At 45.2% G+C, this 12,949-nt stretch overlaps 1 protein-coding gene across 1 annotated transcript in view; it reads right to left on the reverse strand.

Moving 5' to 3' along the window:
- The window catches only part of LOC135916752 (protein maelstrom homolog), a 65,105-nt gene that overhangs the window by 49,534 nt on the left and 2,622 nt on the right, over positions 1-12,949 (reverse strand). The window contains exons 6-8 of the mRNA XM_065450200.2: positions 11,383-11,571; positions 8,243-8,381; positions 1,729-1,791 (exon numbers count right to left, since the gene is read on the reverse strand). Coding sequence (XP_065306272.1) covers positions 1,729-1,791; positions 8,243-8,381; positions 11,383-11,571 — 391 coding nt within the window. The remainder of the gene's footprint in view (positions 1-1,728; positions 1,792-8,242; positions 8,382-11,382; positions 11,572-12,949) is intronic.

A 12,949-nucleotide genomic window follows, 5' to 3' on the forward strand; every position in this document is an offset into this window, starting at 1 on the left:
AAACAAATTTAATCCTTTTTTCTGTGCACCTCACAACAATGAACTTGTAAACCGCTTTTGCGACGAGGCCTCGAAACACCGCAGTCACCACTAATCCCATGCAAGAATGACGATCTGATTATGACGCATGCCATAGTGAGGGATTAATTTTGATGACCTGGAGTTCTTTAACGTGCACCCAATGCATGGCACACAGGCGTTATTGCAGTTCACCTCCCTGGAAACGTGGCCGCCACGATGACCCCACAACCTCGTCCTTAGCATCACAACACCACAGCCACTAAGCCACCACGGCAGTTGGTACCTTGAGATTCATTACATTGAGATTTCACTTGTACTGCAGGATGACTACAGAGACTAGAATTTAGAGCAATGAGACCATAGGGGAGGGAAAAAATGTTAATGAAATGGTGGTTGTTGGTGCTAATAACCACCATACTTGGAAAGAATCAAAGGCCCACTGCAACACAATTTTGGAACCCAATAAAAGCCTCGCAAAAGCCGCAAAAGCACATTGCCTTAACCAGCAATGAAATTGGAAGGGCCTTGCAAGACATGTCCCCGGGAATAGCGGCAGAAGATGGAATAGCAGTGGATTTAATGAAAGATGGCAGAGACATTATGCTTGATAAGCTTGCGGCCCTATACAGCCAATGCCTCTCGAGTTCAAGTGTACCAGAGAGCTGGAAGTATGCCGACATACTCCTTCACAGACCCTAGAGGCTGACTGGCAATCGTGAATTCTTGTTTCCTTGCCAGGCAATTGAACATTACCTTTGTCTTCTGCATATTCATCTTCAACCCCACTCTTGCACTTTCTGAGTTAAGCTTCTCAATCATTTGTTGCACTTAATCCCCAGTGTTGCTGAACAGGACAATGTCATCTGCAAAACAAAGGTTGTCGAGATATTCACCGTTGATCCTTACTCTTAAGATCACTTTCTCGTGACGCCTGCGGCAGAAAGGATGTTCGACATCCGCCGCCAAGGTTTCTGAGTGGTGGCGCTGGCTAACATTTCCAGGGTTCTACTAGGAAGCATAAATACCCAAGAAAGTGGATGGGGAAATGGCGCTGCGGTAGCTCAATTGGTAGAGCATCGCACGCGAAATGCGAAGGTTGTGGGATCGTTCCCCACTTGCAGCAAGTTGTTTTTTCATCCACTCTCATTTCCATTAATTTATCGTTTCTTTATTTCATTCATTAGGCACAAGTAATTTTCCCTATGCTGTCCTTGGTGTCAGTGTTGGCTTCTTGTGATATGACTAATAAAAATCGGGCCCCTCTGTTAACCTTCTTTATTCGAGTTGTAGTCATGTATGCTAGTTCAAAGTTTGTCTTTCTGATATGGGTCAACATATATTCAGATTATAATATTTTGTTTCTCGGCAAGCTCAACATGTAGGGGTCGACCTGTATTTGTGTTCAGCCTATTTCCTAGTAAAGAGGGTACCTTTCTTATATCGAATATTTCTTGTAAGCATACATGGTAACATCAGTGGAAAAAGGAATATCGATCAGGTCTATGTGAAAGAATCACAAGCGAGATGCACCCAACAGGAAAACAAAGGGCCACTGGCGGCTTGCTGTGCAAGTCAATACGTGGCATGGAATCAACAAAAAAATTACGCACACTTTTACGTCACAGAACTCAATCTTGCGCAGCTATTACTTCAACAGCACCAGGCATGCACTTGTGACTGTATGGTTGGACACTTGGCCGGACTTACCCAAGCCTTCTACACTCTCCCAAGGCACAGTTCTTGTTGTCGATGTCCAGGTGGTAAGGGCAGCTGGGTGATGAAAAGAAAGGAAGAAGAAATCACAAGGAGCACGTACCATGCATCAATGGACCTCTTCGATTTGTTGCACCAAAACTGCCAGACACAGCGTAGCACTCGTTGCCTGAAAGCACCGTTTCGGGAAAGCTAGGAGTGTCAGGGTCAGATAATCGAACATTTCGTTGCTTGATTCGTTGCTTGATTGCGTTGATTCAAACATTTCCCAAGTCGACCTACTGATTTCATCACACTTCCCACATAGGTAAACAAGTCAGTTGCCTCAATTTTTGTTTAATATATATAAAGGAACATGGATATATCGAATCTGAAGTGGATCACAAGAAGGTTCAATATATAGGTAATTCAATATAAAAAAATATATATATATATGAAAATTTCAAGAGCATTTTATTGCTGTTCGTTATAGACAATCATTTGTTATATGTGGGTTCCATATATCTAGGTTCGGCTGTACCTACCAAACTACAAACTTCAAAATTTGCAATATGACATGAACACAGCACTATACGGGCAGGGGTGAGTAGCATACATAATTTTTAATGTCTGCCCCAAGCCCCTGGTGAATGCAGAGGGGAGACCCTGAGGGGCATTCTGTGTCCACCTAGTGGACATGTACAGGCCCCAACAAAAGTGGTATACTCCACGCAGCGGGAGCCGAAGAGCGGCATACTGCATCGCGACGCCATCTACATTGACCCGAGTCAAGCGACATGCCTGCAGGTAATAAAGGGCACCCATTGGCTGTCTCGATCCCAGATGCTGCCTGTAGATGGTGTTTAGACTGCTTATATCCATCGCCTCCAGCGAGGTGATGGGTTTCCGTGGGGAACCCGCAGGGGTACGGATTTGTGGCTTCTCACGATGGGGGGAAGCCCTGCGGCCTACCGGCTCAGAGCCAGCGAGCCTTTTTTGTGTGATAGTATGGCAGCCTAGGCTACACCTGTCAGAGTTGTGGATCGCCCTGCCTGGGCAGTGGCCTGAAGTTGGAGTGGTGTGTTACCACTCCCACTAACTTTGGTTGTGCCAGAGGGCGCCGTCAGGTGCACTTCCAGGTGCACTGCCGGTGTCGGCACTCCGGTGCCGACACCGGAGTGCCGTTCGGGTGGGGGACGGGGCAGGCACACATCAACAATGGTGTACTGTGTGCCCACTGTCACCAGACGCCGTTCGGCCCCGCGGCACATGGCGTCAACATATGACCTGGATGTCTCTTGACTGAACTTTTTCCTTGCCTCAGGGTAAGATATGTTTTCTCCTACTTTTAGATTGATTATTTGTTTTTCTTTTTTGAATACTTCACAGGTTCGTGAGTACGCTGCATGTGGACCGTTGCAATTTACACACTTTGTTTCACTTGCTTGGCAGTTGTCAGTATTGTGTTCGGTTTCGGCGCATTTGGCACAGGTCTCCTTGCCTCTACATGTGTTGCTGCCATGGCCATACCTTTGGCATTTGAAACATCTCCTAGGGTTAGGGATGTATGGGCGCACTGGGCACCTGATGAATGCAACCTGGACAGACTCGGGCAAGCGAGTGCTGCCGAATGTTAGCACGATGTGAGGTGTTTTTTCTTCGCCGTTGCGCCTTATATTTATGCGGCGAAGGGACGTTACTCCTTGGTCTCGCAAATTCTCGAGGAGCTCATTTTCATTTTCTGTCATTAGCAGCCGCTCAGAAATTACTCCCTGAACGCTGTTCAGGCTTCTGTGAGGTGTTACAGTAATGTTAAGGTCAGCAAGCTTCTTTTGTACGAGTAACGCATCACTGCTTTTTTGGATTTGACTTCTACAAGCAGATCTCCTGAGGACAGTTCTTTTGCTTCATATTCTTCGCCTAAGTTAGCTACTAGCCATTTTTTGTAGTACAAACACTGATAGAGTGGCCACTGGAGCGTTTTGCTCAACAGCGTGAACTACCAGGAACTGTGGAAAATTTTCAGCACATTTCCGAGTTGTAACTTTGATACCTTCGATGTGATACCGTTTCCGGTTCCGATCGGTTTTTTTTAGAGGGGGAAATTGAGAATCCATGCGGCATGTATGGATTAAGGGTTCCTTTTGTGTCACCTGTGTTTCACCCTTATAGACACAAGAAGGTCCCGGGGCCCCCCACCTGGTAAACAGACGGGGAGCCCGTCGGCCTGGGCTTGACCGTGGCCCCGACCGCCACCGTTCATGGTTTCTACCCTTCACCGTACAACCTGTCGCCACGGTGCGGATTACAGCTTCGGTATGGGGGCTAAGGGTCCGTGGTGGCGCCAAGCACCATCACCTTGAGTCTCAAGGTGTCCTTGCGGGGACAGAGACGAAGATTTAACACCATGTGGTGCGGTGGTGGAATGTTGATGCTGCATCCTAGACTTTATTCGATGCACACACCACAGGTACTTTTCATCATCTGTGTCATCATCACCTGTGACGACACAACTATCCAGACCTTGGGTTATCAAACTGGGTTCCACAAACAGCACCTTAGGGCTCTGTGAGCGCCTAGAACTAATCTAACCCCATCCCATTTCTCCCCATTCACTTCCATAATTTGGACAAAGAATTTCACAGTGCATTTCAGATTAAACGAAGCCCTCACACGCCACATGCGCACTCCAGTAGTCTGTGCCAGACCCATGTGGTAGTTGAAGCATGCAAGATGCATAAGTGCACAATTTCTGGACCCACAGCGTACACACTGAGTGAGCAGAAATCAACTCGTGAATTGTCCCTTCCCCCTCACCCCTCCTTCCTAGATCCGCCCCTGTACTGACATGGCTACAGCATGCCTGCCAACCTGGCGAGATCAAAAATAGGGAGACTTTTTATTCGCGCCAACGGGGGGGGGAGAGTGCATTGAATGTTTCAACTTCTGGTAGGACCGGGGCGGGGGGGAGGGGGGGGGTGTTTCGTTCAAACTTTCAGGCAATGTTCGTTGAGTCCTTTCGCAGGGACCTTTCAGTAGCAGACTTTGCTTACTTCTAAAATTTGTTGCACATCAATGAGCAGAATTCAGTCCTAGTTTTTCGCGCATGCTACAAATAGTCTCACACACTGTGCAGCTATGCGGTATCACAATTAAATCCAGCATCACATTAGCAACTCGGTGAAACATGTTTTCCATCAGTGTTTTTCATTTTTCCAACCATAGACCACTGCACATCTCGCCTTTCTTCATTCAGAATGCCCTCTGGAAGACTGAATGCCTGTAGAGTGGCAAACTCAGCTTCGAAAGCAGCTAAAGCGTCTTCAGCAGATTCATTGGACTCTCAGGGCAGCAGCTGAGGGAAACTGAATAAAGAAACGAAGACTCGAGAGCGATGCCTGTGAAATAAATTTCAGGTTGGCCACCTTCCCATCCTTCAGAGTTGCGTTTTGGATTTGCGTCCACATCCATAATGCTTCGCCTTGTCACATTTTGGAAACATTTTCCGTAGAAGAGGCCCAACGTGTACGGTGATAATAAGGGGTAGGTTGTGTTGGGCGAGGAATCTCGTAAACATACACTCCACACGTACGACACTGTCGTCACAGTTGTTCCGGAGAAGGTTCAGTATGTTGTCTTGCTGCTCAGCGATGCGAACACAGCTTTGATTCTTCACCGTAGAAACATGCAGTTTGAAGTCACCTTTGCCACCGTGAGGCACGCTGACGTCGCATCGACGCATTGTACAAAATGCAAAATGTTCTTTTTTTGATGTCATAAAGCACGGAAATTCAGAAGTGTAAGATCACAAAAGCTTCTGCACACACCTTTTCTTGGGCTTTGATAGCTCCATGGCATCAAGCACACGAGGTTTCTAACTTTGCATGGTGCACCACACACACGGCCTAGCCAACACTAATGATACACACAAACAGCAGTAACAATGCACCATGGAGGAATCCAGGCACGAAATGCAACAGCTACATTGGCTCTGGCTTTGGTCGGCTTACTAGGCACCGTAGTCAGCTGCTTAGTCGATGATACCGATGGTGCTGGTGCGACTGTTGTTGGTGATGCTGATGGTTACGATGTGGCAGTTGATTCAGCAGTGTCAGTTTCACAAAATTCGCTATTGCGCGAACAGAGACCACTTTTCGGGCGATATAAGACAGTGATCGTACAATCGGAAAGCTCAGTAAAAATTTGGAGTCTCGCGAGCAAATCGGGAGGGTCGGCAGGTGTGTTAGTACAGTGGAAGCTTGTTAATTCAGCACTCGTTAATTTGAAATTTTGATAATATGAACTAGTCGCTACAGTCCGGTACACAGTTCATAGGAGTTTATGGGTAATAGAACTCGTTATTTCGTTAAAGAATTGGCACCTCCACTGATAATTCGAAATCTCGTGCCACCAAGAGTTGTCGTTTTAAACCTTCACTAGAAGCTTTATTATTGTAGAAGCATTATTCTCATTGGGGCGTTTGGCTAGCTGCACTCACCGCATGGCAACCCAATCTAAAGAAGAAAGCACAATGGGCATCAACATCGGCAATAGAGCAGCTGCGACCTGCACGAACTGGTTCTTTTGTGCACTGAAACTCTGTGCTGCTGGTGTTGGTAGGTAAAGTTTCCGCGTGCCAATTCTCCTTAGCTTGCATCAAAGCTGCAGGATGTCTTCGCGAGGCAGGCACTGCCCTAAGACCGTCAAGCAGAAAGCTGAACTTCTGAAAGAAGTCAACGAAAAGATGGCCAGCAACTTCAAGATCGCAAAGTATGGCATGCCGCGGAGCACACTTTCTACGTACATCCACACCATGAAGGCCATCGAAGATGTCTACGAAGCTGAAGAGATTCCTAGCAGCCAAAAGAAGGCTACGCACAGCCAAGTACTGCCCACAACTTCAGAGCGCCGTGATTACCATATTTACTTGCATAAATATCCCACTTTCCTGCCAAAAAATTCAACGCAAATTCAGGGGTGGGTCATTACGTGGGTTAAATTTTCCGTGAAAAGAATCCCTTTTCCTTTTTCATCCCGCATTTGCTGCGGGATGACAATAGGAGGACAACACTGCCGCTGTAACAGTGTGGGACACCAAAAAAAAAAAAAAAAGGCGGCTGGCAGAGCAAGGCGAACAAATTTTTTGTTCTTTTCGTGAGTACATTATGTGCATTGATATAGTTTGTTCCATATCAGTAATGAATAATATCATTAATATCGGCATGTTTGCGGTAATAATGAAGCCATGTCTACTTTGAGGGGACAAAAACAGAGATGGGCACGCTTAGCTGCCAGTGCCATAGAAACACATGGCAAGCATGCTGCCGAAACGGCGGCATTTGTCTTCGCTACTATTCTGATACGGCAAATTTCTGCTAAGGGTGGGCAAATATCTTGGCTGTGTTACAAGCATCGCCGTATGAATAGGGTGCACTTCTAACGTATCAGTGTAAATGTGGTTACAATTGTTGCCGCTCGCGATTTGTTGTGTGCCGACGAGTGCAGATGAGAGCAATAGAAAGGAGCCTTTTTGTTGTTGTTGACCACAACCATTATAAAGCCTAAGACCAATAAAGCCAAGGCAAGCTTGGTTACAGCTTTTTTTTTTTTTTCATGGTAGTGCAGGAAATGATAAAAGGAATGAAATGGGACATCTGCTTAAGAATCTGTTTGGTATGTGCAGACCACCTGGTATTCTTGAGTCATTCGTGCAGCATTCGACAGATGGTAAGCGCGATCATCCTTAGCTAGTCTTGGCACAGGACACATCGCTGTGGCAAGTTCAGGATGCAATCATTACATGGGAAAGAAAAAAAAAACTAATTTTGACGCCACAATTCAAGGGTGCGATCGCTACGCGAGTGTGATCCTCATGCAAGTGATTACGGTAACTTTTTCACATTTTCTAACGACGATGACGCCATCACTAAGTTTCACCTTCTTTGATTAGGGGTGTGATTGAACTCTCGGAAGTTACGTGCTTGAATAGTTGCGATTGCAATGTGCTGCAATGTACAAAATTCAGGGGTGCAATCATTACGCGAGTGCGATCATAATGCAAGTAAACAAAGTATATGGGTGAAAGAAATTAGTAGTCAAAACATCGCTCTGAGGTGCCCCTTAATCCTGACAAAGGCAGCCGCTTTTGCCCAGCACTCGGACACCCAATACACCATCACCTCCGAGGGCTGGTTCCACTATTTTAGGGAACGACGCAGACCGTCTTCCACACATTATACAGCAAGGCGAAGGACATGGACATTGACGCACGCACGACACGAAAAAGTAGCACCCCGCAAGCAGTACCATGAAAGCTACTCGCCAAGGAATACTTTTAATGCTGATGAGACAGCGTTGTGCTTTAAGCTGCAGCCACACATGGAACAGACGTGCTGGTGGCAAACGCAGCAGATCGCCATCTTGGTCGCCGCGAATATGACCGAGAAAAAAAAGGTCCCACTTTACAGAGTTAATTTTGAAGAGGATCAATGGCAATGTGCAATACAATGTGAGGAGGGAGGATACTTACAGAGACTTCAGCTCGTAGTCGAACAAGGCTGAGTTGAGGATGTTCTCGGCTTCGGCATGTGAGATCTCCTCTCCAACCACATTTCGCAGCTTGCGCAGAAGTGGCAGGATGTCCCAGATCGGAAAGTCCAGGGTGATCCCTTTGTAAGGACAAATAAACAGTGCCATTTACAGCACAATTGAAACTAGTATGAATCTACTCGCAACTGTCAGTGTTTCAACAACACCCATTTAGCAAAATACAAAAGCACGGAATTAAGTCATTGTAGCACGATTAAAATCTGTGCAAGGAGTGATTATCGATCGCAGAGCAAAAAGGCTTGCCATTGTCGTATCAGCCCGTGCAACATCAAACAAAAAAAGGGGACTTGTGGGATGATAGTTTTAGATGACGACTTTGTGACATAGCATGGACAAGGCAAGAAAATTGACTCACTGAGTGACTGATAGATTGACTAACTGATTGGGCTAACATTCCAGAGCAACACATCAGCAGTATGAGACACCGTAGACAAGGCTTTGACATTAACTTTGACCACCTGTGATTCACTAAGGTGCCTCCTGGCGAGATGGAATATGGCTGCCACTTGCATGCCTCTGCCCATCACATTAGAGTACTTTACTGAAAGTAAGCATCCTGCCATATATTTATGACAGTGCCCACATATTTGGTAGTAACAAAGATGGTAGGATCAAAGGTGCAGGTGATACCATACTTAGGAAGCTTGAAACCCTTTATTGCAATGCCCCAGAACTTCAAGTGTACCAGAGGGTTGGAAGAATGCCAGCACCATACTTATACATAAAAGGGGAGATGTTAATGAATTGAATTATAAACCCAGTAGCTTGCTTTCGGTATTGCACAAAGTATTAACAAAAATGATTTCCAATACAACCACGGCAACACTACATTCAACCCAATAAACAGACTGGCTTCTAAAAGGAGTATTTAACAATGGACCACACCACGTCATCAGTCGGGTAATTGAGAGATTGAAAGAGTACAACCAACTATACACAGTATAATTTCGTTCGTAATTTTTGCAAAATGAAGAGAAAAAAAAAGACATACTAACTAGGTAAACGTACAAGCCAAAGTCACTAAAACATTTGGCACACCGAACTGTAGTTACATAAACGTAACGCAAAGCATCCTGCCAGTTGTGGCAGCCTGAGACGCACTTTGTTGTCTTTGTATTGCATTGTGCTTCAAGAGAGCCATGGGAGAAACCAAAACGAAATCGAGCCAGAATATGATGCCACCAGAGCAAAACATGACCCTCACTTGACACCTTCTGCAGCAGGGAACAGAAGTGCATTTAATCTGTTGTTAAATGTGTGCAGTGCGCTTCAAACGGCTCTATGCCACATGCTGTGAAACAGTAGATAAACATGCTTATCGCAATATAGGGTTGATGGTGATGGCCGTGCACGCGACTTGAAGCAACTGTGTGCATGCCGGCATTTTCATGTGACATGGGAGGATGAGCACTGCAGAAAAGCTGCTGTGACTGGCAGCTACTGCTCTCAGTAATGCGTGCCTCGTGCCTTTTCATGCTCACACGGGATCTGGCGGCTGAAAAACACATCGTACAATCGCAGGCCAATGAAGTTCTACTGCCTATGGCTTACACAGATTACTGAAGTGTGTTGGTTCAGTAGAGGTACAAGCAGTCATGGAGAAAGTGTGGAGTCAGGAAGTATAAGAAATACAGGCAAGCAATGTGGTAAATACCTATCAAGATTCCACAGCTACCTTATTCTTCACAGGAAAAGTGGCAAAATATTGATCAAGAAAGGTGTCTGACAAAGAGGTGCAATCGCTCTAATGTTATTCACTGTGTGCTTAAAAGAAGTATTCAAGCCATTAGCCTGAGAAGAACAAGAGGAGGGAGGATCAAAGGCAAATACCTCAACGACCTTTGGTTTGGAGATGACACTGTCCTGTTCATCAGTGATGGAGGTGACTGGCAACAAATTACTGAGGATTTTGGCGGACAAAGCATATAAGTAGGACTGAAGATTAATATGCAGGAAACATAGGTAATGTCTAACAGCCTGGAAAGACAATGAGAATTCGAGAACAGTGCAAGGGAACATTAATCGAGGCTAATTAATCACAGGGAATTTGAGCATAAAATTTATAAAACAATAAAAATTAATTGTTGCACATACAGTAGGCATTACCAGGTCCATGACCGTCAGCTTACCGCTATCCTTGAAAAGCAAAGTGTACAATCATTGCATTCTACGAGTATTAGCACATGCAGCAGGATCTTGGAGGTTACCTAAGGACCTTGCAAGGGGCGATGGAACGAAAAATATTAAGGGCAATGTTAGGAGGCAGGGAGACAGCAATGTGGATTAGAGGGCAATCGGAGGTAGCTGATATTCTAGTTGACAAGTGAAAAAGCTGCAGTTTCGCCTCAAAGGTGAAGCATCAATTGCAATAGCAAATTAGTAGACATCCATACGAAGAAAGGATAGTAGTCTTGTCGGCCATAAAACTATGTAAACATTGGCTCACTTACTAAATTAACAAGCATCGTGTCAGCACGCACAAACAGGCATGAGCACATCATACTCGATGACCGTGGACACTCGCTGTCAAAATGCCGGTGTGAGGAAGTGTGGCAGCAGCAGTGAGCGAAGCCACCTTCCTGCTGTCTGTCGTGTCAACGCAAACCGAGCAGCGAGAACACAGCACATGCAAAGCTAAGAGCCGTCGGCCCACCTAGAATGCGCCCCCAAAGCAGATCACTTTCGAGATAAAGTCCGCGTGACCGCACGTGGCCAGTTGCTGATGCTTGGGCCTGCATTCTCGAGGAGCTCATTCGTCTCGCATTCTAGAAATATTCGATATTAAACACACTTGATGACACTAACGACATGCTTTTGTGGGAGGATGTCTCCGACAAGGGACTCTCGGAATGAAAAGCAACAGACGACAACGACTGAAGAGCGAAATGTGATGAAAATAAGTGCTTTCAGCGACTGTTTTACTCTGACTATAAACAGAAGCAAAACTTTCTTTTTTCCCGTTTTTGCTATTCCTAATTTACGCCTTGGAATATAAGCGGGTCCAAGCTATGCGTGGGTTTTTATGATAATGAGCAGGCGAACTACAAACTAACAACTCACTTGCATGTTCTTCGAGCCACCGCATGCAGCCAACGGCCTGTGGGATGTGGTCTTGCATGCAGAAGAGAGGTGGAAGGATCGCATCCTCAATGGGGAGTCGGAGATATGCCATCAGGCCACGGACAACGCTCCTGTAGTCGGTTGTGCCTTCTTCAAAACCTGTGATGGGGATGCCATGCGTGCTTTCGCCTAATCACAAAAGAGAAAAAAAAAATGTATCGTCAGGCAATAATTAGCAGAAATCTAGCAAACAACTTCAATAGCAGCCTATAGTCTTTGTCAATTCAATGGTCCCTAAACAGAAGTGCTAGATCCCTCTTGGCAGAAATGGCACAAAATAAGACGACACATGAGACCTGTCATGAGGGCACCTGCCACGTCGTGTAGTCTTTCTCTCTTTTGTGCCACTTCTACCATGACGAACCTGTACAAAAATTAATAAGGTCTGGGAGCAAGCTAGTTGGTACGATACCTTCCTAGTGAAACAGCGCTAAAAAAAGCACGGGACGAGAGAACAACAAAAGGATGAGCGCTGACTGCATATTTGCGCACACACAAAGCTTTTGTTGGCAGTCAGCCTTCATCCTTGTATTCCTCCCTCGTCCGTGTTTTTGTAGCGTTGCTTCACTATGACTGCATAAAGAGTCATACTCAAAGTAATAGATCATTTCAGACTGAAGTATTCTTCAAAAAGCCTGTTTTAATTTAATTTCACAGTAGAACAGTGGTTACTAGGATAACTTGTAGCTGGGCTTGTTGGTAACACATCTTGGCATAAGAATGCAAGAAAACACACTTTTATACACACACACACAGGAACCCAAGACAGTACCCTGCTTTTCACACCAACCCTTTCACAGGTGAAAAGCAGTGTTTTTTCTTTGGTGTTTGTATGTAAGAACATGTATGTGTGTTTTCTTATACTCTTAAGCTTTTACTTAATTGGTTACTAGAACAGAATAAGAAAGCCAAACCTACACCTTTTATTCTCCACTAAAAACCTAGCACCAGTATGTCACTGTGACATCACAAATTTCAAAGTGTTATTTCATATTTGGTCCATTGTGGCAGGGTAAATGTTCTTGAAACTTGTCAAGTTGCCTTTGGCTTTCTTTAGAACACAACGTAGCCCCTATTTACCAATTAAAGAAGTCCAAACAGGCACCGTAAAAATCAGTGACATTGCAACTGGCAGGTGGGGGGAACTACAAGGGTATGTCACCAGTGGCCTTCAGTTTTTTGTTATAACAGTGGCCTTTTTTTTAACTGTAAAAGTTCAATTATTTTTTGCTTTAGTGTACGTTTAAGTATAACAAGAATGCCTTAATTGTGAAATAAGTTATTTCCACGATATACTGCCTTTTTTATTTTTTTCTGGTGAGATAAGCATTAGCTTACGAGTTTGACGAGAGTCAAGGTGCCTGCGGGGCAACTTTATGAAGTAATATTGTTAGCCCTATGAATGAGTGTGTAAGCGCGTAGGAACTAGCCCAGCCAGCTGCATGTCACACAGTGCTGTGGCGACATGCAAAAAACAAAAGGAGAGAGCGGTGTCATTCCTGTTAGT

This window comes from Dermacentor albipictus, chromosome 4 (assembly GCF_038994185.2).
Source record: "Dermacentor albipictus isolate Rhodes 1998 colony chromosome 4, USDA_Dalb.pri_finalv2, whole genome shotgun sequence".
Classification (NCBI taxonomy): Eukaryota; Metazoa; Arthropoda; class Arachnida; order Ixodida; family Ixodidae; genus Dermacentor; species Dermacentor albipictus.